The sequence below is a fragment of the Eriocheir sinensis genome, chromosome 12 (assembly GCF_024679095.1).
Source record: "Eriocheir sinensis breed Jianghai 21 chromosome 12, ASM2467909v1, whole genome shotgun sequence".
Lineage (NCBI taxonomy): Eukaryota > Metazoa > Arthropoda > Malacostraca > Decapoda > Varunidae > Eriocheir > Eriocheir sinensis.
The window spans coordinates 22,167,164-22,192,765 of NC_066520.1; the positions used below are offsets into that span (position 1 = coordinate 22,167,164).

The 25,602-nt window shown below is 45.7% G+C and overlaps 3 protein-coding genes across 5 annotated transcripts in view; 1 reads left to right on the top strand and 2 right to left on the bottom strand.

Annotated features, from left to right (window-relative positions):
• The window catches only part of LOC126997632 (metastasis-associated protein MTA1-like), a 39,637-nt gene extending 34,425 nt beyond the window's left edge, over nt 1-5,212 (top strand). Inside the window, 3 exon segments of the mRNA XM_050858841.1 lie at nt 1,998-2,015; nt 3,245-3,512; nt 3,629-5,212. Coding sequence (XP_050714798.1) covers nt 1,998-2,015; nt 3,245-3,512; nt 3,629-3,785 — 443 coding nt within the window. The 3' untranslated portion in view covers nt 3,786-5,212.
• A 12,140-nt stretch (nt 5,213-17,352) lies between these two features.
• Nucleotides 17,353-20,711, bottom strand: LOC126997759 (glutamate receptor ionotropic, kainate glr-3-like). Of its 2 annotated transcripts, XM_050858996.1 has the most exons (7): nt 20,439-20,711; nt 19,732-19,973; nt 19,292-19,476; nt 18,677-18,916; nt 18,246-18,415; nt 17,998-18,163; nt 17,353-17,632 (listed from the first exon to the last, which is right to left on the bottom strand). In XM_050858996.1, the coding sequence occupies exons 1-7, from the start codon at nt 20,558-20,560 to the stop codon at nt 17,486-17,488; spliced, it is 1,272 nt and encodes a 423-aa protein (XP_050714953.1). In that variant the 5' UTR covers nt 20,561-20,711; the 3' UTR covers nt 17,353-17,485. The 2 variants fall into 2 exon arrangements, with proteins under 2 accessions (XP_050714953.1, XP_050714952.1); XM_050858995.1 differs by having other exon boundaries at nt 18,246-18,916.
• A 1,720-nt stretch (nt 20,712-22,431) lies between these two features.
• On the bottom strand, nt 22,432-25,578 carry LOC126997760 (uncharacterized). 2 transcript variants are annotated; one of them, XR_007752377.1, is made up of 3 exons: nt 25,523-25,578; nt 24,281-24,858; nt 22,432-22,847 (listed from the first exon to the last, which is right to left on the bottom strand). XR_007752377.1 is itself a non-coding variant. In XM_050858997.1 (3 exons), exons 1-3 carry the CDS (start codon nt 25,556-25,558, stop codon nt 24,277-24,279), a joined length of 369 nt encoding a protein of 122 aa, XP_050714954.1. In that variant the 5' UTR covers nt 25,559-25,572; the 3' UTR covers nt 23,878-24,276. The 2 variants fall into 2 exon arrangements, 1 of the variants encoding a protein (XP_050714954.1); XM_050858997.1 differs by lacking the exon at nt 22,432-22,847 and having other exon boundaries at nt 23,878-24,451; nt 24,701-24,858; nt 25,523-25,572.
• Nucleotides 25,579-25,602: the final 24 nt, after the last annotated feature.

The window sequence follows — 25,602 nt, forward strand, 5'->3', positions numbered from 1 at the left end:
AGTGTTCCAGTAACACATGCAACACCCATGAACAAGGTTTGGAACTGTTGAATTGTTAGGAGTTGGCGCTCTGTTGTGCCAGGAGTAAGAGAGTGCGTTTTTGCTTTCCAGCACGACTGCACAGTGGTGGCAGTCGTCAGCAGCGTGTAATGTGGGCGGTGTGGCCGGGAGTACAAGACTCGCTCCCAGTTAATACGCCATGCGGCCCAGGCCCACGGGGTGGCCCTTCGAGCTGGCTCGCCGAGGCCCATCATGAAAACGCGAGCGGCCATCATGGTCCACACCAGCCTGCAGATACGCGTGATGCGGCGGCTGTGTCAGGACCTGATCCAGCCCAGGAAGGCATGCCGCAACCCCACCTGGCCCTTGAACCCTGCCAATATCCGGCAGGAGTGTAAGTTCCTCCTACACAGCCTTCTACTTCAGTACTTGATGGAAAACCTTCCTGAGATCTCTAGTGTAAGATAGCGTCTAGATTAGAAACTGGAATATTGTGAACAGTGAATGATATAAGAGCCATTTTGTCTGTTAGCGGTGATTTGGCAACATAAGTTTTAATCAGGAAGTAGGTGCAGTTAGTGCTGTACAGCTAAACCTAACCTGGGTGTAGGTGGGTGTGCTATGTGCTGGGAAGGGCAACAACAACAACACTCACGGCTGGGTGACGTTTCAGGTTTGCTACATGGTGGGAAAACCTTTGATGATTATGCTTACCTGGTGAAGCGAGGGACGGGCGGCGTGGCCAAGTGTCTCAGGTGTCAGTCCGCTTAGGTCAGAAGAGCGCGGCTTGCCCGGCCTGGATGCTCCCCACCGACAAGTTGCTCCTCCCCAAACAGCCCCACATTGAATTCCCTAAACCTCCCAAGGGACCAGGTTGGTTTTTGTCTTCCTCACACTCCTGGGGTTGGTCTCCACACTGACCTGAGCCTTACCACAATATTGTTCCCCAAGTTCTGTTGTTTGAGGTCACTGTCAGCAGCTGTCACTATGTTACCATGGTGGTTGGAAAGAGAGAGAAAGAGAGAGAGAGAGGCAGAGGTCCTTCAAGGTTGCAAGAGTTGCCACACCTTAATCCTTTTCTCCTTCTTTTTCCTGTCATATCCTGGCTAAGGCTTGAAGGGCTTCTGCTGGTTGATCATTTCCCAAGACATTGCACTCCTGTATACAGAGCTGCTTAGCCACCGTGCTGTACCACTGACACGTTCTTGTTGCAGATGGAAGTCTCATCTACACACCTGTGCCCAACAAGGACCTGCCAGTGGTTAATAACACCTCCCAACCCTCCTGAAGCGCCACCCATTAAGAGATCAACGGCATGGATGGTGAGTCTCCCTGGCCACCCATCCCTTCCTTCCCTTGTTTACTTGAACCCTCCCTTCCACACCACTCCCTGAGACACACCCATCTCTGTCCCTCTGACCTCTGACCTGGGCCTATGCCCTCCTGGTTTGCCCACTCACCCTCTTCCAATGAGCTGTGGCCATGAGGCAGGAATGGTCTCAAGGGGAAATCCAAAGGTTCAAACTAAATTCTCAGCTTAAGTTGGCCGTCATAAGCTGCTCGTTTGATCCTGGGGCATGTGAGATGAAAGTCCACCAAGTTTATGCCATGTCAGTCACTTTTGTGGTTAAAGCAAAAGATATCCACCAAGTTTCTAGCAGGCACATGATCCTTTAAGAGTACCAGACACTTGTGGTAAGAAATTGCATTGAGTGGAGTCAGTTTGCAGACATTTATACATCAGCTGATTTCTTTTCATTGACCCCCAGTTGGTCCTTGTTCCTCGCCCACATGCTCTCCTCCCATAACACTTACCTTAACACACTTGGGATGACTTAGAAATGTGCACTGTGGCTTCCCTGTCCACATTTTCCTGGAAGTCTTGTATTGAATCATAAGCCTTAATAATGAGACATAATACGAATCTTAAAAGAAATAAAGAGATAACTAAATAAAGTACCCGATAAGGCTTGTATCAGGACGTTTTCCCATTCTAGAGAGCGAATTGGAAGAAGGTGGGTGAGTTTTATATCTCCTTTTATTTGTTCAGACACTTTAAGTTTGGAGGTTGAAACAGTGGAGATCATTGTTTCCTTTTGTTGTGGCTGTGTGTCAGTGTCAGTCGCTCAGTCAGTGTGCATTCTTAGTGTCATTAACAGTCACAAAATAGCAGTATGTCTTAAGTACTTGCTGGATTAATAAGGTCATAGATGCTTACTACTGGCATGTATGGGAAAGGGCAAGTGGTTTGAGAACTTAGTCTAGTGCTGCATGCTATGTTTTAAGAGTTAATGTACCCTTAGTCATTTCATTTTTCAGATATGCTTTTAAGCACTGATTTGTTTTATATTCTTTTGGCCATTTCTTTAACATGGGTGGAAGGATGTGTAGGGTGATGTGCTGTTAGGAGAGTAGAGGAACATGGGAGACTTCATTCATTGGCTGCAATAAATCATCAAGGCCAGTCTGAGGAGGCCATGTCTTGGTAACTTGACGTGTGCTTAGTGGTTGAGATGTGCTTAGACGTCCACATCAAATTAGGTTTTGGTAGAGGTTGTTGTGGGTATTTTCATGGCTAGTTTTATATGAGCCTAGGGATAGTTTGACAAGACGTCTGCACCAAGAATGTGAAAAACACTTTCGAGAACCCAACTAATCTCCTTGGTGGTCTTTGGAAATATTTGTTGAGAGCTGAAAGCATCTGAGAATGCAGGCTTTACTATTTTCCAGGCACAGCCCTTCCCCCCTTCCCTCCCAGAAATTATGTTCCTTATATTTTTTAATGATCCTTTCGATGTGTATTTCATTCTTATGATTCTCTACAATAGTGTACTATGTCACTGGGCTGAGCTGCTATGTTTTGTTTGTCAGGCATGGTAAGTTTTCAGGATTTGTGCATATTTTGAAGTTAATGTTGCAGCTTATGATGCTTTAAGGAACATGAACAGAAGATCAGTTTTCTATGCTTAAGTGGGTCATAAGTCCTGTGATGTGGTTGTTAGTATGGTCATGTACAGCAGAGAGTTTGAGTGTGTTTGGAGGGTGTTTACATCCATGCAGCACAAGCTGAAGTGGCAGAATGAAAGTGAGTCAGCATATATCACTTCCTGGAGGGTCTGTGATAGGGTTGCAGATGTTTTCCCATGCTGCTAGAGCCAAGAGTTTGCTTTGGGGGTCAGGTGTTAGAAGGTTGGCAGGCAGACGTAGGGGACCTGTGACCAGCGCCAGTGTCATCCTCCCCCAGGACTCCCTCCATCCAAGCGACAGAAGGATATAGAGGGCGGCGACTCTATACACCTGAATCAGCTAGGGGTGGTGCCTCCGCCTGGGCTGACAGTTACTCCAGTGGGTGTCAATGGGGGTCCCGGGGTGCCCACGCCTCCCCTGGGAGCCCCCAACACACCGAGTCGGGCCAAGATAGCCACAGTGTCCCGCGTGGGGGGCCGTCCCCGCATCATCTCATGGATGGACGCCCCTGATGATGTGTACTTCTATGCCACCGACACTACCAAGTAAGTGTGCGACTGTGAGCCAGGGAGTGTCTTGTTTTCTCATATTTGACATGTTATACATAATGAATGACACGCACGCGGGTGAGGTGTTATCACTTACTTTCTCCCCCCTGCAGGAAGCTGCGTAAGAGTCTCACCACCAACGACCTGAAGCGGGCAGCGCGCCGGCCCTGGAAAAAGATCCAGGACGATACAGCTGTGGTGGCAGCAGCAGCAGCGGTGGCGATGGCTGTGGCGGCCCCGACCGTGGCCAGCCCCCAGTTTGTTGAATGATGCCAGAAGGCCGAGACCACTGCCCCGGTGTCCCCATCCAGGTGCCCCGAGTCCACCAGCTGAGCCCTGCCCCCGTGATGGCTGGCAGGGAGGTGCTGAGCCTCCCCGGCTGGGAGGGCGGAGTGGGGTTCGCAGGAGCACCGCTGCCTGGACTGAGAGGCTGAGTGGTGACAGGCTTGTGAGGGGCCTGGGCACTTGTGCAGTGGAACTCTTCTGATGAAAGAATCAAAGTTCAAAATCCTCTTGTATGTCTTATAAGAGGCAGTGTGTGCTGGAGGCTCTGAGGCTCCAGCAGGAGAAAGGATCTGTAGACTAGTGAGCTCGGCTGGCCCACAAGACCCAGCTGTCTGCCCCGAGGGGCGGCCGCAGACATGATCTGAGTACACTGCCGCAGGTTGTTGAAGGTGAGGAGCGCGAACCGCGGCCAGGAGGACCAAGGCTGAAAAGCACGAGGTTATTTATAGAATTTTGGAAGCAAAATTACTGTTAAACTAAGTGCTTTTAGTGAGACTGTTGAAAAATGAATTTTGTAAGTAATGCTGGTTGACGTGTAATTAACCGTTGAGGACTGTACAGAAATGGCCAAGGTCGGCATCACATGACAGACAGTGCAGATGTGGGAGAGAGAAATAGATGGCAAGTGCGTGTGCAGGCGAGGTGAGGGCTAGCCTTGGTGCTGGCGCTGGTCACTGACCCCCATCACCACCACCCAAAGTTCAAAGTGAAATAACATCTAGAACAACAGCAACAGCAAAACCAACAACAGCATAAAAGAATTACCTAAAGATTCAGCACCCAGACTATTTTTTATCCAGACTTTGTGTACATATGGTTGCAGCATGTTCATCCAAAAATTTTCAGTGACGCGTAGTGATATTAGCCATAATTTGTGTACTTTGTATTCTGTCCAATTTGACAACTTTCCGCACGGTTAAAGTTTCCGTTCTGATAATTTTTCTACATCTTTGGAGTGTGTTCCCCCACCCTCACCCCCATCATCCCCCATCTAGACCTGTTCTCAAAATTGTGGAGGAACTTGTGTCCCCAGCAGAGAGGCTCCTCCAGATGCCCGTCAACCAAGCAAATTGTATCCGTCACCACATCAACCTTAGTTCTGTCTCTATCATCTTCCTCTCCCCATTTGTCGTCAGCCATCAACTTCATTAAAAATTTGATAACTTGTCTCATTACGTTCTCTTCTTCCCTCCCTCACCTCTTTCCCCCACACAAGTAATTCTTCGTTGGGTTCCTCAAGAGTACTCTCGCTGTCTGTCTTCACCTGGCGGGAGCCCGAGCTGACAGCCACCAACCACCTCCTCTCTCCTTTTGCCTCATTGAGAGGACACCATTATCATCATCATCTGCTCACCATTCCCATCATCACTGTTTAGTTATTTTTATTATTATTATTAAAAAATTCCTCCTGATTCATGTGGTACCTTATTCATCATGGATCTAAAGTGTCTTCAGAAAGAATGTTACATGAGGCATACCACTGCTCTAGGCTTGCTGCCTCTCCTCCCTCCTTCCCTTCCGCACCTCCCCCCCCCACCCTTCCTGCTCTCACCACCACCACCACCACCATCCCACCTCCATATCCTTTACCTCCACATGCAAAATATCTTCTCGCACAATTTTTTTACTCTTGATTACACGAATCTCGTAAGATTTAACTTCAATATTTTCAAAGTTAAAACTTGATTGGTTGGACTTAGGCAGGCAACAGCAGTGTGTGTGTGTGTTTGTGTGTGATTCACCAAGGGTTTGTGTGTGTGTGTGTGTGTGTGTGTGTGTGTGTGTGTGTGTAAGCCTGGTTATGTGCTTGTGTACATGTGCTTATCTACATTGATTGTGAACATATGAATATGCAAGTGTAAGAAAAAATGCAGTGGGTATGGGAGTGTGTGCATGCATGGGTGTGGTTGTGGGTACATGTGTGTGTGTATGTGTGTGTCAGGTGATGCTGGGGGTGTGAGGTGCAGTGGAAGGAGGGCGGCTGGGCTTCATAATATCGCAGTGCTGTGGTGGCTGTTTTAGTGCTGCATTGAGGGAATAGGAACAGCTGAGGTGGAGGCCCATATCGCCACTGCCTTGAGGAGTAAGAAGAGCCGAGGCACCACTGTCTCAAGGCACAACACCCTCATTTGCCACAGATCTAATATGCTGTGGTGAGCTTGGGGTTACATCACCAGAACAGTGCACGGCGGGTTTGATTCGAACTCGGCAGGGTGTATGTGGAGAGAGTTCCCTCACCACCCACCACCACCACCACTTCCCAGGAGAACAATGGGTATGGGTCACGGATGCAGGAACGGATGAGACCCAACACCATCCAACCAAGCTCTGCCGTCGCCTGAGTCTTCTCGTCCTCGTCGCCAATCCGGAGACACTGCCTTTATACCATTATCTTTTTATTTTCATTTTTTTTAAGCTGATTTTTTTCATATACTTTTTTTTTTTTTTTGTTCTGTACTTAGTTCATTCATTCATTCAGCCCTCTACAATACATAGATAGACTTTGTACTCATGTATTTTTACTTTTCCTTCATGCCAGTGTGTGTGTGTGTGTGTGTGTGTGTTTAAAAGAAGATCCTTGTTTTGACACATGAATGAAATGAGTGTGTTGTATGTTTGAGTGTATGAAAATTTTGTTTCTAATGGCCCTTCGCATGCTATGTTCTAAGTACACTGCTGTTGAAGATCCAAGTCTACTAGAGAGGCCTTGCAAGTCTGACATAAGACCGAGGCATGGAGGGTATATTCGCCAATTTGTCACCAATTCACGATGTACTGGTAAATGACTTCTGGTAAAGTCTTAAAACTTTATTACTACAATACTTATAATCTAGGGTAATTTTGTGAATAAATAATCACGCGAATCTTGCCTTAACATTAGAACACTAAGATTTGTTTGCACTGAAGGGACCTCTGAGCCGGCCAGCAGGTACTTCGGAAGCTGTAGGTGCTGGGGAGAACGGGAGTGGACGAGGAGAGGGACCGATGTTACTCGGGCTGGAAAGAGAACATAACGTAAAGGACTGAATTCTTAAAACATTTCAGTGCCCAAGTACACACATTGCCAAGGTGTGTAGGAGTTTGGGGCATTTCCAGGGTAAATTAATGACGCACTCTGGTAGTTTGGCAAAGTTTCTGTACTGAACATGATAAAACATTCACTATAACCCGATTGATCTTTTTGATGCTTAGTTGATGTGAAAGCTGCAAGTGTCTTAAGAATATTGACCAAAGATTCTGCCTGTGAGAGTGTCATGAAATGCTTGTGATTTGAATAATTGAATAGGATGAAATTAGTCTGTAAGAAGGTAACTTATGGCTTAGAATTTCCTTGTTAAATCTTTAGCATTGAAGCACATCGACTTTAAAGTTATAAATGGTACTGTTTGGGCTGGAAAGAGTTTATGAACACTATTTTAGCTTTGAAATGACTCATCTACTTTCTTATCCATCGAATTGCTTTTATCATCCTCGAGATTATATTGTTTCCCTTCTTTTTCTTTCTCTGGTGTTTTCTCTCCTTCCCTAACCTTCCCTTCTCATTCCTTCCATTCTCCTTTCTCTCTCCTCCTCATATTCTTCTGTAGACTTTCGACGCTTTGTATCGGTTCCTAGATTGTCACTCCTTGATCTTGCCTTCCATTGTAGCTTGTAGTTATTCCTTTCTTTCACTTCTCATTCTATCCTTTCCTTACCGCTCCTTCCATTCCCCTACTTTTATCTTTTGTAGACTTCTAACGTTTTGTATCGCTTCTTAGACTCTTACTCCTTGATCTTCTCTTCCTTTGTAGCTTGTTATTACCTCCTTTCCCGTCTCATTCTATCCTTTCCTTACCGCTCCTTCATTCCCCACCTTTCTTTATCTTCTGTAGACCTCTGACGCTTTGTATCGCTTCTTACATCATTACTCCTTCATCTTCTTTCATAGTCTTTGGTTATTTTCTCCTCTCCTCCCTTTCACCCCTACACAACGTACCCAGTCCATCCCTCAGTGGTAGCCCTTCTTCTTGTAGTCCTCGGGCTGGGTGAAGTAGTAGCCCCAGGGAGCGAAGGAGTGGTAGCCCTTGGTCTTGCTTGGGCCGCGGTACACCTGGATCTTGACCCGGCCCAGCTGCTCCTTCTTGTAGCCGTCCGGGAAGCCTGACACCGCCGCCGCCACCGCCAGCACCACCACCAGCGCTGCCGCCACTAGCTGAAGGGGCGGAACAACGTGTGGAGGGAGAGGTGAGTTGGGTATAAGATGAAAAATATATAATCTATCTGTTTCATCTTTCCACGTAGAACCAATTATATGAATGCGTGAGATATGGTTTAAGATGAACAAATATATATGTCCATTTATATATATCTCGAAATTATATCAGTTTATTCAAGTATCGTTCTGTAAATCAATTGACACCGATTGTTATCATTGTTGTTATTATTACTACTATCACTACTAGTAATCCTATAATTATACTCTGCTGGGTGATCCCAAGTTGTATCATGACATGCGATAGGACAGTCTTACCTAATCTTGCTGTAACCTCTCCCATATAATATGCAAGACACTGATAGCTAAACGATACTCATATTCTCGGTTTACAATGATTAGATGATGACTATTCTTTTTAACTTATGGAAAAAAATATTGGTAGTGATATGCGATAGGACAGTCTTACTTAATCTTGCTGTAACCTCCCATATATATGCAAGACACTGATAGCTAAACGATACTTATGTTCTCGGGTTACAGTGATTAGAAGATGACTCGCTATTCTTTTTAACTTGTGGAAAAAAATATTGGTAGTGACATGCGATGGGACAGTCTTACTTAATCTTGCTGTAACCTCCCATATATATGCAAGACACTGATAGCTAAACGATACTTATGTTCTCGGGTTACAGTGATTAGAAGATGACTCGCTATTCTTTTTAACTTAAGGAAAAAAAATACTGGTAGTTTTTTCTTAGTCCTCTCATGTTGCTGCCTTGCTGAAATCCCACATCTGGCCTCTTGTACAAGCCTCCTGCCTTTCCCTCTCTGCAGTAGCTACGTAACTTACCATCATCATCATCAGCAATATCAAGAAACAAATGAGAACCACGCTATCGGGAATCGTGGTTTGACTGAAGATCCACGGAAAATTTGCCCAGTGTAATAGCCCCTTAAGACCTCAAAATCCATGACTATTACGATATCCACCATCACCAGAGCACATCCACCACCACCATCAACCACCACATACATCACTACCCATCCCATCACCACCACACACGTAACTTACAGCCTTCAGGGAGACCATCTTACTGACGAACTTTCTCTGAACACGACGATGACGAAGGTGTGACTGACTGCCCATCTCTCTTGTGCACCGCCTTATATACCTTCCGACTCTTTCACTCCCCCGCCGCCCCCGCTAGCGATGTAGAAAGCCAGTCAGCTAGCGTCTCCACACTCGCTGCTAGAAAGTTTTGAGAGAAGGAGGAGGAGGAGGAGGAGGAGGTATAGGAGGAGAAGTAAATGAAGAAAAGGGCAGAGGTGATAAAAGAGGGGGAGGAAAAGAATAATAGGGTAGAGGTAGTGAAAGAGAGAAGTATAAGGAAGGAGAAAGAAAAGAAGTTGAAGGAAAAAAAACATGATTGAAGTAGTGAAAGAGGAAGAGAAACGAAAAGGAGAGAAGATTTGGAAGAGATGAAAATGCGAGGAACGTAGAAGATAGGAAAAAAGGAGGAAGAAGAAGGGAGGAGGAGAAGGTGGTCTCACTTCGTAGATCTGTTAATTCTTACTCTAGCGACACTCAACCACCACCACTGTCGTACGTGTTCAGTGCTTTCCCTCTTTGCCTTCTCTTAATTTCTTGCCAGCATTTTCTCCCTCACCATCACCACCATCATCACCAACAACATCACCCTCATTATCTTACATCATCACTTTCTCCTCCAGCACCTACCTATTGATGGCTAAAGGACCGACTTCTTTTTTTTCTCTCCCTTGTTTGTGTTCTCGTCGAAAGATAGTGGTGAGGACAAATGTGTGGATTGAGGGGGAAGAAGGGAGGAAGGTGTAAGGGGGATGAGATACGAGAAGAGGAGAAAGGGAAGAGGGGAAGAGGATGTAAGGAGATGATACGAGGTGAAGAGGGGAGAGGAGGGAAGGGCGAAGACGATGGTGAATAGATGCGCTTGACTACGAGGCTTGCAAATGACTCCTAAAGGTATCACTGGAAAGAACGAAAGGAACAGAGGAGATTGAGGGTAGAGGAGGAGGAAGGGGGAAGAGCAAAGGGAACAGGAATCAGATATGCTATACTACGATGCTTGCAAATGAATCATAAAAGCAAAACAAAAGAAAAAAAAATCTAGGTCACCCGAGGAACACAGTCACAGATCATACCATAGACAGATATAAAACGAGCGTTAGTGGCTATGTCCAGGTGGGTTGACGGGTTGAAGTGTGTGTGGGAAAAGAGAACTGGATCGTACGTGAATTGGGTCAGCCTTTATTGACTGTCATGGTGGGAAATTAAAGGGAGCAAGGAGGAGGAGGATGATAGTGCGGTGGTGGCAGGTTGATACGCAGTGGTTGTATATAGTAAACGAGGGGAGAAACTAAGGCCGTTTTCATGAGTCATTGGCGGTAAAAGAGAAAAAAGGAGGAAGAAGAAGGTTTAGTGAATACTTAGAGAGAGAGAGACAGACAGAGACATAGACAGAGACAGAGACAGACAGAGACAGAGACAGAGACAGAGAGAGAGAGAGAGAGAGAGAGAGAGAGAGAGAGAGAGAGAGAGAGAGAGAGAGATAGGAATCGGAAAATCATCTACAAATGTTCATATCCTTCTACTGTGACATTATTGCGGACAGTGGCAGTAGCTGGTGTATACTTGGTGATAATAGTCCGTAGTAATGATTGGCAGGTAAGGTGACGCAGGTGAGGGGCTGGTCCTATATCAGAGTGAGGGGCTTGGCGTCCTCCACCTCCTCTAGCCAATTCACGCTATCCCTTCTCCTTCTTCTCCTCCCATTCTCCTTTCCTTCCTCTCTTTCCTAGATAAGATATGGTAGTAGAAGTGGTAGTAGTAGTAGTAGTAGTAGTAGTATTTTTTTTTACAGCAAAGGCGTCAGTTCAAGGGCAAAAAAATGAAACGATAATGAAAAAAAAAAAAAAAAGCCTGCTACTCACTGCTCCTAAAAAGAGTTAGAGGAGTGGCCGAAAGATAGGTCAATTTCAGGAGGAGAGTAGTAGTAGTAGTAGTAGTAGTAGTAGTAGTAGTAGTAGTAGTAGTCAATTCTTGGGTTGCCACTCGGTTATTTTGGTTGTCTATATCATAACACCAGTTCTTCGTATGATTCCAACCTGCCTAAGCTCATTTCTCATTCGTGATCCTCATTTTAATAAAAGTTTGTGTATATCTAAGCTAGTTTATCAATTACGAAACCTTCTGAATGTTTACTTAGGTGGTGGTGGTTGTGGTGGTGATGGCAGTGTGGTGGTGGTGGTTGTGATGGCAGTGTGGTGGGTGATGGTGGTGGTGGTGGTGGAGATGGTCGTCACGATAGGTGAGTAAGGTTAGGTAAGGCTGAGGGCGGGGAAAGCTAACAGACTCGCAACAGGACAAGCTTCCTTTCTCCCCCTTAAGACATTGGCACACAGAGAAGCAGCCACGTGTGTGTGTGTGTGTGTGTGTGTGTGTGTGTGTGTGTGTGTGTGTGTGTGCCCAAAGACTTAACACATGGCTGAGTTTCTTAATAATGGAATCTGAGGTGCGTGCGTGTGTGTGTGTGCTCTCTCACTCTCTTCAGGTGATGGAGATTGAAGCCGGAGATGAAGATTTGGATGCTGGGAGGTGTTAGTGTGTTAGTTATCACCTGGGTCATAATTTCTCTTCTCTCACTTCCCTTTCTTTCCTTTTACTTTCTATTTTATTAACATTTCGTCTTTTTTCATCATTAGCATATTCAGCATCATCGTAATCTTCTTCTTGTTCTCGTTATTACCTGGGCCAAAATTTATCTTATGTTACTTCATTTTCATTCCTTTTACTTAATTTTTTCCTTTTATTTTCTCTTTTTTAATTAACATTTCGTCTTTTTTCATCATTCGTATCTTCAGCATCATCGTATTCTTGTTCTTCTTTTTCCTGTTCTTGTTTTTTTCTTGGTCTTCTTTCTCCTGTTTTCTTCTTCTTTTTCCTGTTTTTGTTCCCGTTCTTCCTTTTCTTGTTTTTCTTGGTCTTCTGGGTCTTGCTTTTCTTATCCTCCTGTTCTTGTTCTCGTTCTTGTTCTTGTTAATCTCCACCCTCTCCGCCTTCTTCGTCTTGTACACTGTCTCTGCCTTCCCCCTTTCGCATACCAGGGCAGTAGTTCACCCAAGGAGTCCGCTAGGTTGATAGACTGCTTGGGTTCATCTCCTGCGGCCTTTCTTTCTCATCCCGCGCTCTGTCAGATGTGGCGCGGCTTGACCCTCGACTTAATGACTGTCTTGCGCTTTCTTTTTACCCTCCTTTGTTGCTTGTCACACGATTGGAAGGGTTTCTATTCATCAGGGAGGATCTAGTATGGTTTAGTGTTTGTTTTGATGCTCTTATGGTTAGATAACACGAAGTGGTTCTGGTGGATCTCTTCTCTTTAGCTTCGGGCATCTCTAACTTCCCTCTCTGGAGCTCGTAACTTTCGACTTTACTATTGTTGGAAGATCGCAGATTCAGAAACAAAACTATCAGTGATTATTTTTGTTGCTCCTACGGTCAGGAAACATTGATAAAGGGTTCTTGTGATTTCCTTTTCACTCTCCTTTTGTACATGGCTAACTTATTAACCGACTCATCCATCCTTCCCTTTCTTTTGAGCTCTAACCCTTGACTTAGCTATTTTTTGGGTGCTCGCAGGTTCAGAAACAAATCATTATCAGTCTTTTCCTTTCCCTCGAGCTCCAACCCTCGACTTGTAACTAGTTTTGGAAGGCTGCACGCTCAGGAACAAATCATTAGCTGTCTTTTCCTTTCCCTCGAGCTCCAACCCTCGACTTGTAACTAGTTTTGGAAGGCTGCACGCTCAGGAACAAATCATTAGCAGTCTTTTCCTTTCCCTCGAGCTCCAACCCTCGACTTGTAACTAGTTTTGGAAGGCTGCACGCTCAGGAACAAATCATTAGCTGTCTTTTCCTTTCCCTCGAGCTCCAACCCTCGACTTGTAACTAGTTTTGGAGGGCTGCACGCTCAGGAACAAATCATTATCAGTCTTTTCCTTTCCCTCGAGCTCCAACCCTCGACTTGTAAGTAGTTTTGGAAGGCTGCATGCAAGCTCAGAAACAAATCATTAGCAATATTTTTTTCTCCCTTAAGGTTCAACCGTCGACTTAACTGGTTTGAAAGGTCGCTCAGAAACAAATCATTAGCAGTCTTTTCTTCTCCCTTGAGGTCCAACCGTCGACTTAACTAGTTTGAAAGGTCGCTCAGAAACAAATCATTAGCTGTCTTTTCTTCTCCCTTGAGGTCCAACCGTCGACTTAACTAGTTTGAAAGGTCGCAGAATCAGAAGAAAAATCACTGGCGGTGTTCTCGTGGCAGACTTTTTTGCTGGAGAAAGGACGCCGGGCACTCCTGTATTCACGGCCAGTCAATCAGTCATCTGTCTCGCGTTCCCTCATCACGCTATCACCGCTCCTTCCCTCCCTTCCTCCCTCCCATCCCATCCCTCCCACCTGCTATCCATCACCCATACATCCAGACCAGAGAGCCGTCCGCCAGCCATCTGCCGCCCTACGTGAATGGGCTCAGCATCTGGAGGTGAAGCAAAGTGTTGTGGGTCGTTCACTTCTCTTCTCATTCATTGGTAGTGGAAGCGGTTTAACGTCTCACCAGTGGCCTATACGTCAAGGTTACAGACGCCTCCAGGTGTTATAGTAGGCTACATACATGACTTGGATGACTAACAGTGACTTACAACTTTAGACTGTCGGTAGGAAAGAACTTATGGACCAATGTGTGTGTGTGTGTGTGTGCAATGAGCTCCATCTCTGACGCCTCTCCACCCTCAACAAGTTTAAAGTATGTGTGTTCGTTTGTGGTACATGAGAGATAGAGGGATGGCCTAACCAGCCCCCTAAAACACTGAAGAAGAAGAGATAGAGGGAATGATAGACAGATAGACAGGTAGGCGGCGTCTCCTCTATGGACAGCTTAATGATGATGATTATAGTGGTGGCGGTGTTGGGATAGAAAGTAGTGGTTAGAGCCTCGCCGCCACCTGCCATCACGAGGACTACCAGAGCACCCAATAAAGGTTTCACCGTTTTGTTTTGCTGCGCTCGTTCACTTTCTTACCGCGCGCCGCCTCCTCCCATTTCGAGCATAAAACACCCACATTTCGTAAGACCTTCCTGGGGGCCGTGGGGATATCCTGGGGTAGTTTAATGACCCTGGTGGTAGTTTGACTCTTCTTCTGTAGTGTGGACGTGATAAAACGCTATTAGAATCTGATTAACCTCTTTTATGGCCTTTGGAAATGGTTGATGCGATAGCCAATAGTGTCTAATAGCCTCCCAGCATCTTTCAGTTCCTCCACACCTTCGGATAACCCACGTGTTCCTAGGCTACAGCTTCCGGGCGGATCTTAATTCACTAGATATTAGACAGAATGGTTAGATTAGGCTGTCGATCTTTAAATTCGTCTGTCTGTCTGTCTGTCTGGTTGGTGTGTTTAGGTACGTCCCTATAAAAAGAACTATAGAAGAAAGAAAGGAAAAGAGAGAGAGAGAGAGAGAGAGAGAGAGAGAGAGAGAGAGAGAAGTCTTGTTTGCCAGTATACATTTGTTAAGACTTGTTCTTTAATGCTTGAAAATACGTCTGTCTGTCTATCTAGCTGGCGTGTGTGTGTGTGTGTGTGTGTGTGTGTAAGTCCCTCATCGAGCAGGTAAACACGCTAACTACATCTACTGTTACTACTTTCTCCCTCACGTTCACTCTCACTCTCCCTGTCGGTAACTATCTAACACTACCTCAGCACATAAGCATTACCTGTCACCTTAAAGTCTTCTACCACTTAATGATGACTGATGGCTTTCTTTTCCTCATTTCTTAACGCTGAATTTTTTTTCCCTCTTTGTTTTTTGTTTTTTTCATTTTTCTTCCTCTTGTTTTCCTCTCCTTTCCCTTCCCTCAATCTTTAATGCTATTTTTTACTTTTTTCCTCTTCTTTCTGTGTGTGTGTGTGGATATCTCAGTTAAGAAAAAGAAATTAAACATCCCGCAGCGTAGAAAACACTCGCTGGCTGCCCGCTTTCTGTTGACATTCTTGGCCTACCAGCGAGAGGTTCTGCTCAACGGGATCGAATCTATGGCAAGCAGGTGATTGATTTTCTTTTCTGTGCCTTTATTTCCTACCTTCCACCTCCCTTATCCTTTCTCCTCACCTTCCATCTACATCTATACAAATATCTTCTTCCTTCTTTGTATTTAATCTCTCTTCTTTGTCCTTTTCCTTTTCCTTCATTCAGGCTTCTCAGCTCATTCTCATTATTATACTGTTCATTCTCCCATTTTCCTTTGCAATTCTCTCCCTTTCCTTCCCTTCTATTCTATCTTCTTTCTCTGTCCCTTCCCTTTTCCCCTATTCGTCCTTCTCAGCCCATTCTCTTTCTTCTTCTGTTCGATCGCCCATTTTTCTATGCATTCCTCTCCTCTTCCTTCCCTTCTATTCCATCTTCTTGCTTAGTCTCCTTCCTTTTCCTTCACTCAATCTTCTCAGCCCATTCTCTTTCTTCTACTGTTCGTGTTCCCATTTTCTTATACATTTCCCTCCCCTTCCTTCCACTCCCCTACCCCACCCCCTTCCATCCCTCAGAAATCCCATCCACGGTCTGATTATTAAACTGGATCAAGAGAAGATTCGGAAGAGCACTCGGTTGGTCAGTTTTCCTCACTTCTTTAGGAGCGAGCGGACGTAAAAAGGTGAAAGTTTAGCTAGGGGTGTTACAGAATTAAGAAAGTTACCCTCGAGAAGTCAGAGATGTGTATGTGTGTATGTGTTTGTGTGTGCATGAGAGACAGAGGGATAGATAGATAGATAGATAGATAGAACAAAGAGAGAGTGGGAAGGGGAGGAAAGGAGAAGAGAAGGATAGATAGATAGATAGATAGGAGAGAGATAGTGGAAAGGGATGTATGTGTGTATGTGTTTGTGTGTGCATGAGAGATAGAGGGATAGATAGATAGATAGAAAGAACAAAGAGAGAGTGGGAAAGGGAGGAAGGGAGAAGAGAGGGATAGATAGATAGATAGATAGATAGATACATAGATAGATTGATAGATAGAAGATAAATAGTGGAAAATGGGAGGGAAGAAGAGGTATTAGAATTATGAATGTCTATATATTTTTTTTTTCCTGGTCCTCAGCTGATCGTGGTTATAATTAGGTCGAAGTTTTTCTCTTATTTTTTATCATGTTCATTTATTTAATTTGCTCTAACGTTTGAATGCATCTTAATATTTTTCTCAATTATTTACGTTTATTTCTTCTTATTCTTTTTGTTCTAGTTCCTTTTCTTTTGGTTCTTGTTCTCGTTCTCGATCTCATTCTCTCGAGTATCCTTCAATAACAACAACAACAGCAACAAAATAGGTCCTAGATACAAGAAGGACCCCTCCCTCCCCTCCCTTTCCTCTCCCCTCCCTTCTTCCCTTCTTCTCTGTCCCCCTCCTCCCTTACCTTATCCTCCCTCTCTCTCCCTCCCGCCCTCCCTTCCATCGCCGCTGACGTGACGAAGCAGAAGGTGGGAGAGAAAGTGGTGTGTGTGTGTGTGTGTGTGTGTGTGTGTGTGTGTGTGTGTGTGTGTCGAAAACTCATCGGCCGCTGGCAATTAGACACATGTTAGAGAGAGAGAGAGAGAGAGAGAGAGAGAGAGAGAGAGAGAGAGAGAGAGAGAGAGAGAGAGAGAGAGAGAGAGAGAGAGAGAGAGAGAGAGAGAGAAGAGAAGAGAAGAATAGAAAATAGAAAAGGACTATGGTCAGACAAGTAATAAAAATTGAAGTAATGAAATCAAGAATGAGCAGAAAGAAGAGGAAGAAAGATGGAGGCCGAGGAAGAGGTGGATGGATAGCGTAAAGGAATTCAAGAGAAACGAAAACACCAATGCTCACAGATTAGTTGTTGTTGTTGCTGCTACTGCTGACGTTGCTGTAATTGCTTTTAAACTCGCCTTCCCTAGGGATTGTCAGCGTTTGGGAGAACTCTCACGTTGTTAATCTGGCCAGTGGTGGGAGGCGTCGCTGTCATGTAATCTGATGTATTGCAGCGGACAGTGGGGCATCAAAGCGTAATACTGGCACCCTATACACCCTAACGAGAAGACAAACCCGTATATAGCCATGCAGCCTCATCCCTCCCCGCCCCACTTCCCTCTCCGCCTTCCTCTTTCATTATCTTCATTATTATAAGAGACGAAGTAGGCAGAGAGGGTTGAGAGCAGACACCTTATCGTATACAGTTTTATCTCCCTCCCACACCTACTCTCTTAAGGGATATACCGAAGAAGGTTAAAAAGAAACACCTACACCACTATCAGCTTACGCTTTATCAAATTTCCTGACTTTCAAGCACGTGGATGTAGCGATTAACGGGAAAGGAGAGGGTATTTTTTATATTTGTCTGTTTGCGTGTGTATGAGAAGTGGAGATTAACGGAATTTAAGGTGGAAAGGTTTGCTAGGTTTTGTGGGTGTCCTCGGGGCGGCAGAATGGCAGCAGCTCGGCGAGGAAGGTGGCGAAGGCGAGGGCGAGGCCGAATCCGAGTAGGTAGAAGATGCCCTGCAGGTGACCCAGGCCCAGGATTACCCGGGCCGCCCCTTCCTGCTACAGTTATTGGTATTAGAGTTGGTATTGGTATTACTGTTGGTATTGGTATTAGTATTGGTACTGGTGTTAGTGTTGGTATTAATATTAGTATTTGTGTTAGTATTGGTATTGATATTAGTATTGGTATTAGTATTGGTATTAGTATTAGTATTTGTATCAGTATTAGTATTCGTATTGGTATTAGTATTGCCATTAGTATTAGAAGTAGTGTTTGTATTAGTATTAGTATTCGTATTGGTATTAGTTTTGTTATTAGTATTAGTATTAGAATTAGTATTAGTATTCGTGTTAGTATTAGTGCTAGTATTGGTATTTGTATTAGCATTAGTATTAGTACCAGTGGACACCGGGCTTCTTCTTACCTGTTGGGACAGAAGCAGCTGGGTGTCCATTGTGGGCGTGGCGGGTTCCGGCAAGCGTGCAGTCATCCCCGCCTCCACCAGCTGGTCAAGCCACGTGGTCACTAGTCCGGACTCCACAAGGCGGCCCTGCAAATCGTCCACCAGACTTCGGAACGGCGCGCCCCTCCTGCCGGGAACGAGGTATTAGTATTAGTGTTCGTATTAGTATTAGTGTTTGTATTAGTATTAGTATCCCCCCCTACACACACCTGAAGCCCCAGCCATAGCCGCCGTAGTTGAAGAGCTCCTCCCTCGCCGTGTGGAGTGGGGAGGCGCCCTTGTACCGCGCGGCCACCACCGAGCGGATGTAATACTTCCAGGTGATGAAGGCGTGGCGGCCTCGAATCACCCGCGCCAGCTGCTCGTCGAGGTCCACCACCTGCAGGCGTGTGTGGGAGAGAGATGGAAGTGCGTGGTGGGTGTTAGTGGGCGTGGGGAGCATTGGGTTAGGAGTGTTAAGTCTATGGGAATAGGATCGAAAATGAATAAGAGCATGAATGAGATATAAACAATAGTAATAGTAATAGTAGTAATAGTAGGAGGAGGAAGAGTAGGAGTAGGAGTAGAAGAAGTAGGAGGAGGAGGAGTTCATCGTAAATGTATGTGAGAACGTAACAACTTTCCTCTTTCTCTCACTCACCATCAGGGACTTGAAGACGGTCCTGACGGTGGGGTTCTCGTTGATCTTGAGCCACTCCCAGCCGCTGCCGTACGTGGGCTCGTAACCCCACGTCCAACGCTCACGACGATTGGCTTTCAGCAGGTCGGCGAGGCTCTCCAACGTTGGCGACTGTCCGGGCACGGTGAGGTGGGCGATGAGGGAGGAGCGGTACACGATGGTCAGCAGCATGCAGTACACCCACCACCACCCCACCACCATCTGCAACACCCCAAAAAACACTACATTACACTACACTATACCCTTTTTCAACTCGTCTTCTATATTCATTTACTCCCCTGGGCTTTCAAATCGCTTATAATCAACATGAACTTTTTACCCATGTTCCAAAAGTCCGTATTTTTAAACGCATCGGACTCCCATTACCTACGACCCTTTTTCCATGACCACAGAGAAGATTAACCGGGTTGTCTTGGGTGCTTATTCCCGCTCAAGATGCAGAAGTCGGGTAAAACTATCACCAGGATCACAAAGCAGTCCATGGATATCCCAGACACTTTAACGAGAGTCTTTCAGGTGTCGGTACGTTTAATAAGATTACGGGATTTGGTATTTGTGTGAACGAAGTCTCCTTACCTGACCGGTCATATTGGAGGGGAGCTTGATGGGCGGGTCTTCAAGCAGGATGCCCCAAGTGGTCATCATGGCTCTGCTCAGCTCCAGCCCCTCGCAGCCCGCAGCCCACGCCCACACCCGCTGCAGCCCCCATAGCACCACGCCCGAAGCCACCGCCGACACCAACGTCACCACCCACACCTCGACTGCATATGGGTGAGTATATATATGTGTTAAGGATCGTTCTTCATCTCCTGTGCACTTGTTTGTTGCTTTGTATCTCTCTATCTCTCTCTCTATGTCTCTTTCTCTAGTTTGTCTCTATATTTCTGTTTCTCTCTGCCTATCTCTATCTCTTTCTATCTGTCTGTATCTCTCTCGTTAGGCTGCTTCTCTCTCTCTACCTCTTCATATCTATCTATCTATCTGTCTGTCTCTCACACAGACTTACGCACACGCACCAGAGAACGGCCGGATAAGTGCAGACGCCTGGGAGAGCGGCCGCGGCTTCGAAGTCACCATCACCAGGGGCTCCGAGGCGTAGATACCGGAGTAGTGGACGATGGAGAGGCGCGTCGGCATGTAGGAGAGCATCATGGAAAAGTCTGCCTTCTGGTGCTGCAGCGTCCCTACCACTCCCGTCCAGTTCCCGCTTGAAGTCGATGTCCCCCACTGGTTATCCCAAGGCGCTCGCATCTCGTAACTGTGACATCAAGATCAAGACGAGGAGAAGGAAGAAGAGGAGGAGGAGACGAGTATGCAGAGGTGAGCTAATATGGGAGCGTGGGTAGTGGTGTTGGTGATCGTGTTGGGTACTGTTGTGGTATTAGTAGTTTGAAGTATATTTTTAAAGACATTTGTTTGTCTTCTCTCGCTCCAAAAATGATGCAAAAGGAAGAAAGAAGTCGCCTCACTCACGAAAATATCCCAACTATTGTCTTTATGCCATTAGTTTGTCTTCTCTCGGTCCTAAAAATAATGCAAGACAAAGAAAATGTCGCCTCTCTCACTAAAAGGCAAAGAAAAGCAAGATCTCGCTCCCAACTATTGTCTTTATGCCATTAGTTAAATATATTGTCTTCTCTCGGTCCTAAAAATAATGCAAGACGAAGAAAAGACTCGCCTCACTCACTGAAAGGCAAAGAAAAGCAAGATCTCGCTCACTCACGTAAAATTCAGTCGCTTGGAGATCTCCTTAAGCATGCGGTAGTCGAGTGAGTCCCGCGGGGTGACCACTGCGCCGCCCTCCGGTGTGTGCCGCTTGTAGTCGATGAAGGGGAACCACTCCATGGACACGATGCGCAGACGGTGGCTCTGCAGACTTCGAAGGGACCCTGAGAAGCATTTGTCTTATTCGGTAAATGAGACAAGACCTAGAGGAGTTTACATCAGCTCTATTTACTTTTACAGAGGCAACGCTGGGTGGGGTCTTTTTTTTGCATTGCCCTTGAGCTGCTTCCTTTATCGTAAAAAGAGGATTATCAATATATTTGTTATAGATTTGCCTCAATACTAACCTTACCAACCTAACGAGAGAGTGTTTATGTCATAGGCAAGTGGCCATGCTTTAGAAGAAACAATCATATTATATACAAACTCGCGGGGCCTGAAACCTCATCAGCGGTACGGTAGAATATAAATAAGAACAAGAACAAAGCAAGAAAAAGAAATAGCCGAAGGAAAAGATCAAGTGGTGAGGAGGCGAAGCGATCAAATATGAAGGAAGGCGAAGACGAGGCGAGAAAATTAAGTATTAAGAGAGCGACGTGTTAATGGTGAAAGGCTCAGCGGCTAGCTATCCTGTGGTGGCCGAATAGTGTAGTAGTAGTAGTAGTAGTAGAAGTAGTAGTAGTAGTAGTAGTAGTAGTAGTAGTTGTAGTAGTAGTAGAAGAGATGGGACTAGGAGGAGGAGGAGGAGAATGAGAATGAGAAGGAGGATGACAAGGAGGACGAGGACGAGGACGAGGAGAAGGAGGATGAGAAAGAGGAGGAAGAGGAGGAGAGAGAGGATGAGGATAGGAAAAGTAGTAATAGTAGTGATAGCAGAAGTAGAAGTAGTACATAGATCTACGAAACTAAAAGGTTGAATATACATTAGAATACCCCGAATAGTTACAAATAACGACATAAAAAACGAAGTATTGTTCAGCATAAACGGCAAATCACCTCAGAATACTACCTTAGCTAACTCCTTATTCCATTCCCATACCTTGCATTATATACTTAGGTAACATCACGGAGGAAATAGACAATCCATCACCCTAGACAGCACTGATATAGGACATTGTTAGTATGCATGACACGGCCCCTGGACTCGATAACTTCAGCAGGGCTATTAGTCAAGGGTTAGGGGACGTCAGCGCGTGTGTAAGAGAACGGGGGAACGGGTACTCAATTATATTTCACCCGTTTCATGTTTACCTTTGTTTCCCTTTCTTTCTTTAAGCTCAAAATCCTGATTCCTTCTACTTTTAAACATGTGTTCGTCTCCAGGTCAAATTGTTACTTTTTTTGGTCTATGTTAAGAGGGAGGAGGAAGAGGAGGAGGAAAAGGGAAAAAGGTAGAGTTCGGGGTTTATGGTATAGCCTCGCATGGCCTCGGTGCTCATCTCCGTAGCATTGGCCCTTGAGCTTGTGGTGAAGGGTGAGAAAAGTAGAGATTGAGACGTTGAATTGGTAACGCTGACACTGGAAAGAGGAGATGGAACAAAGAGGAGGAGAAGGAGGAGGAGGAAGATGGAAAAGTTGAGGAAAAAGACGTAGATTTGATAACACTGGCATCTATGTATTTGACCATGTATTTGACCGCCTGACAAAAGAGGAGAAGAAGAAGAAGCGGAAGGAAGACGAGGAGGAGGAGGAGAATGAGAAAGAAGATGGAAAAGTTGAGGAAAAAGACGTAGATTTGATAACACTGGCATCTATGTATTTGACCGCCTGACAAAAGAGGAGAAGAAGAAGAAGCGGAAGGAAGACGAGGAGGAGGAGGAGAATGAGAAAGAAGATGGAAAAGTTGAGGAAAAAGATGTAGACTTGATAACACTGGCATCTATGTTTTTGACCGCCTGACAAAAGAGGAGAAGAAGAAGCGGAATGAGAACGAGGAGGAGAAGAAGAAAAAGGAAAGATACAGAAAAAAAACACCTGGAAATGACAAAACTGGCACCCATCTTTGCACCCTCGCTTACACTTACCAGGAAAGAAGGAAGTGGAGAGCTGATCAGTTTGCGACGGTTTCCATGTATACAGAAGACGAAGAGACGCTCCACCGGCGGCGCAGTAGATGCAACGCGTGTATACCTTGACGCCACGTTCCGCTCCTGTTCGTGTACCCTTCGTAGTAGCGAGGCCTGGCGGGTCGGGGAGGTGTGTAGGCGATGCGTGGCGAGGGACGAGGTAGAGGATGAAGTGCGTGTTCTTGAAGGCTTGGTGGAGCAGCGCCGATTCTTGTCCCATCGTCTCCTTGCCTCCTTCTGCCTTTCCCGGTGCCTCGTTCTCCTGTTCCTCTTCTTCTTCCTCGCCCACAAGCACTACGTATGTTTTCTCCCATTCGTAAAGTCGCGCCTCCTCTAGAAATCTGTAAGAAGGGAAGGAGGGGAGAATGGAAGGAACGAAAGGGAATGAGGAAAGGAGATAAGAAGAAAGGAAGGAAGGTGGAGAGAAAGAAAGGAAAGAAGGGAAGATAGGAAGGAAAGGAAGTTAGGAAGGACGAAAATACACGAGGGAAGGAGGGAAATAAAGAAAACGGGAAGAAAGGAAAAAAGATAGGAAGGCGGGAAAGGAAAGAAAACAGGGAAGGAAGGAAGGAAGGAAGAAAGGAAATGCGAAAAGTAAGATAATCGGAATGAAGAAAAAAGAAAGGAAAGAGAATACAAGGAAAAGAAACAAAATACAAAGGAAGCAAGGCAATAAAGGAAGGAAGAGAGCCCAGTCATTGATCGCCACATAACAAGAAAGCCCCGACACGCCGCTGGACATTACGGTGCATTACATAGCATAACTGATGTACCATAAATGTCTTGAGGGCCACCAGACACTCATAAACACTCCCTTTGCCGTGTGTCAGCGGTGCTCGTCTCGTATTCATCTATGCCGCGAGGATGTTTATAGGATGTGTGTGTGTGTGTGTGTATGTGTGTGTGTGTGATTAATACTCGTTTGTCTTCAACCGTCTTCGCGGGGATGCTCTCCTTTTCACCCTCCTTGTTGTGACAGGTTGATTGGTTGGTCGATGGGTGAATAGTTCAGATTATAGCCCGTGAAAGACGTGAGGTAGAGAATAGTTATAAGCTCAGATGAAGAGAGGGAAGACGGAGTAGAAAGCAAGTTAGGTACAGGAAGGGTAAGGGATAGACAGACCCAGACAGACAGACAGGCAAACTAGACAGACGGTAATATACTCAAGATCATCAGAATCAGCTATTATTAATTAATTTCAGACTCAGTTATTTTCGTTAGCTACAGGAAGGCCGCCAAGGGAAAGACAGACCCAGACAGACAGACAGGCAAACTAGACAGACAGGGGAACAGACTCAAGATCATCAGAATCAGCTATTATTAATCCATTCCAAACTCAGATATTTCGTTAGCTACAGGAAAACCGCCAAAGGAAAGACAGACAGACAGGCAAGCTAGACAGACAGGGTAACATACTCAAGATCATCAGAATCAGCTATTATTAATCCATTCCAAACTCAGGTATTTCGTTAGCTACAGGAAAGCCGCCAAGGGAAAGACAGACACAGGTAGACAGGCAAGCTAACAGACAGGGTAACAGACACTAAGATCAACAGAATCATCACCCATTACTAAACCACTGCAGACTCGCATATTCCTCAACGTTTTTTCCACTTTTCTCTGTCTGTTTTAAGTGTACTTCATATTACTTTAGCGATTCAACTCCAGCGTCCATTCCATTAATATTCACTTAACCATTTGCAATTTCATCTCACTTCAGTATACACTTCACCCCACGTCTGGTCATGGCTACGAACAGATACACGCACTCACTGAAACACCTCCTCCTTGCCGCTGCCCGCTCCCTGCGCCACCAACAGCCTGCAAGCGTCCCGCACGTCCCCCCGCACCACGCCCCTCAGCAGACCGTGACGCCCCTGCCACTTCTCCGCCACGTCAACTACGGTGCGCGGCAGAACGGGGGTCGCGCCGCTGTCCAGACCCCTGCAGAAGAAGCCTTATCAAACTATCACCTGGCGCATATAACTACCCATGGAAATACTAACACGAGAACTTCTACGAAAGCCTTATCAATTGTGGGTGTGTAGGCCTCGAAATGTTTAAGAATATGGATTAGTATAACAGAGAATATTACGTTGTTTGTATGAGACCATCTTGGGGCATACACTAAGCTGCACGTGACCTCGGTGCTCGTCTCCGTCTCACTAGGCCTTGAACCTATGCATTACCTACCTGAGGATGCCTTGTATGACCGTCTGCCCGTAGCCCACGACAGCCAGGTGACAGTCGCTGAGGACCTCCTTCGTGATGGCCCGCACAAGACCCGCCACGCCCGCAGCCGCCGCACCGTCCCCTTGCGCCGCAAATACGGGCACCACCACCACCATAACCTGCGGACACACACGATCATCACACTAATACTAACACGACTCATCAGACATAAGAAACAGATCAAGATGTCTCTCCGAAGATCTAATTCAGTTTTATCTTCAACTGGATGCTCTCCGTGGAGTGTAAAGATACTATATTCACATCCACCTTGTAATGTGTATACGTAATTAGGGAAGACGAGGCTGGTGAAGAAAATAAATGGTGACTTTTACTTATGTTCTTTGTCTTTCTTTCGCGGAGTGCATGTAGAAGACGGCCATTAACATATACGTATTTTAATGGCCTTGGTGCAGGGGCAGCGTCAATAGTCTGATGATGCAACGCCAAGGATTTATGGATAAGAGAAGAGGTACGGCTTCACAAGGATTCTAGGCGAGGAGGAGGAGGATTAGGATGTAATTTTTTTCTCCCTCAATTTTTTTACTTTTCTTTTTCATTTGTATCCCTTACCTTACCTTACCTTTCGTTTTCCACCTCTCCTCCCTTCCCCTCACCTCCTCTCCCTTAATTTCCTTTTTTCTCTCTCCTCTAAAGCACCTTGTCAGCTCTGGTTCACTCAATATTCATGCTATTAAAGGAGGGAGGCAGCGGGAGAGAGGGGGGGCAACCTTTATGTATGTGGCCTAGGTATGTCTCTTAACTAACTCTTCAAACCTACTCCACCTTCAGACACCGGAGCAGCCAGACCGTTGCCACCATCGCTGAAGAGGCCGCCGGAGACACTGCCCTCGCTGCCTGCCCCC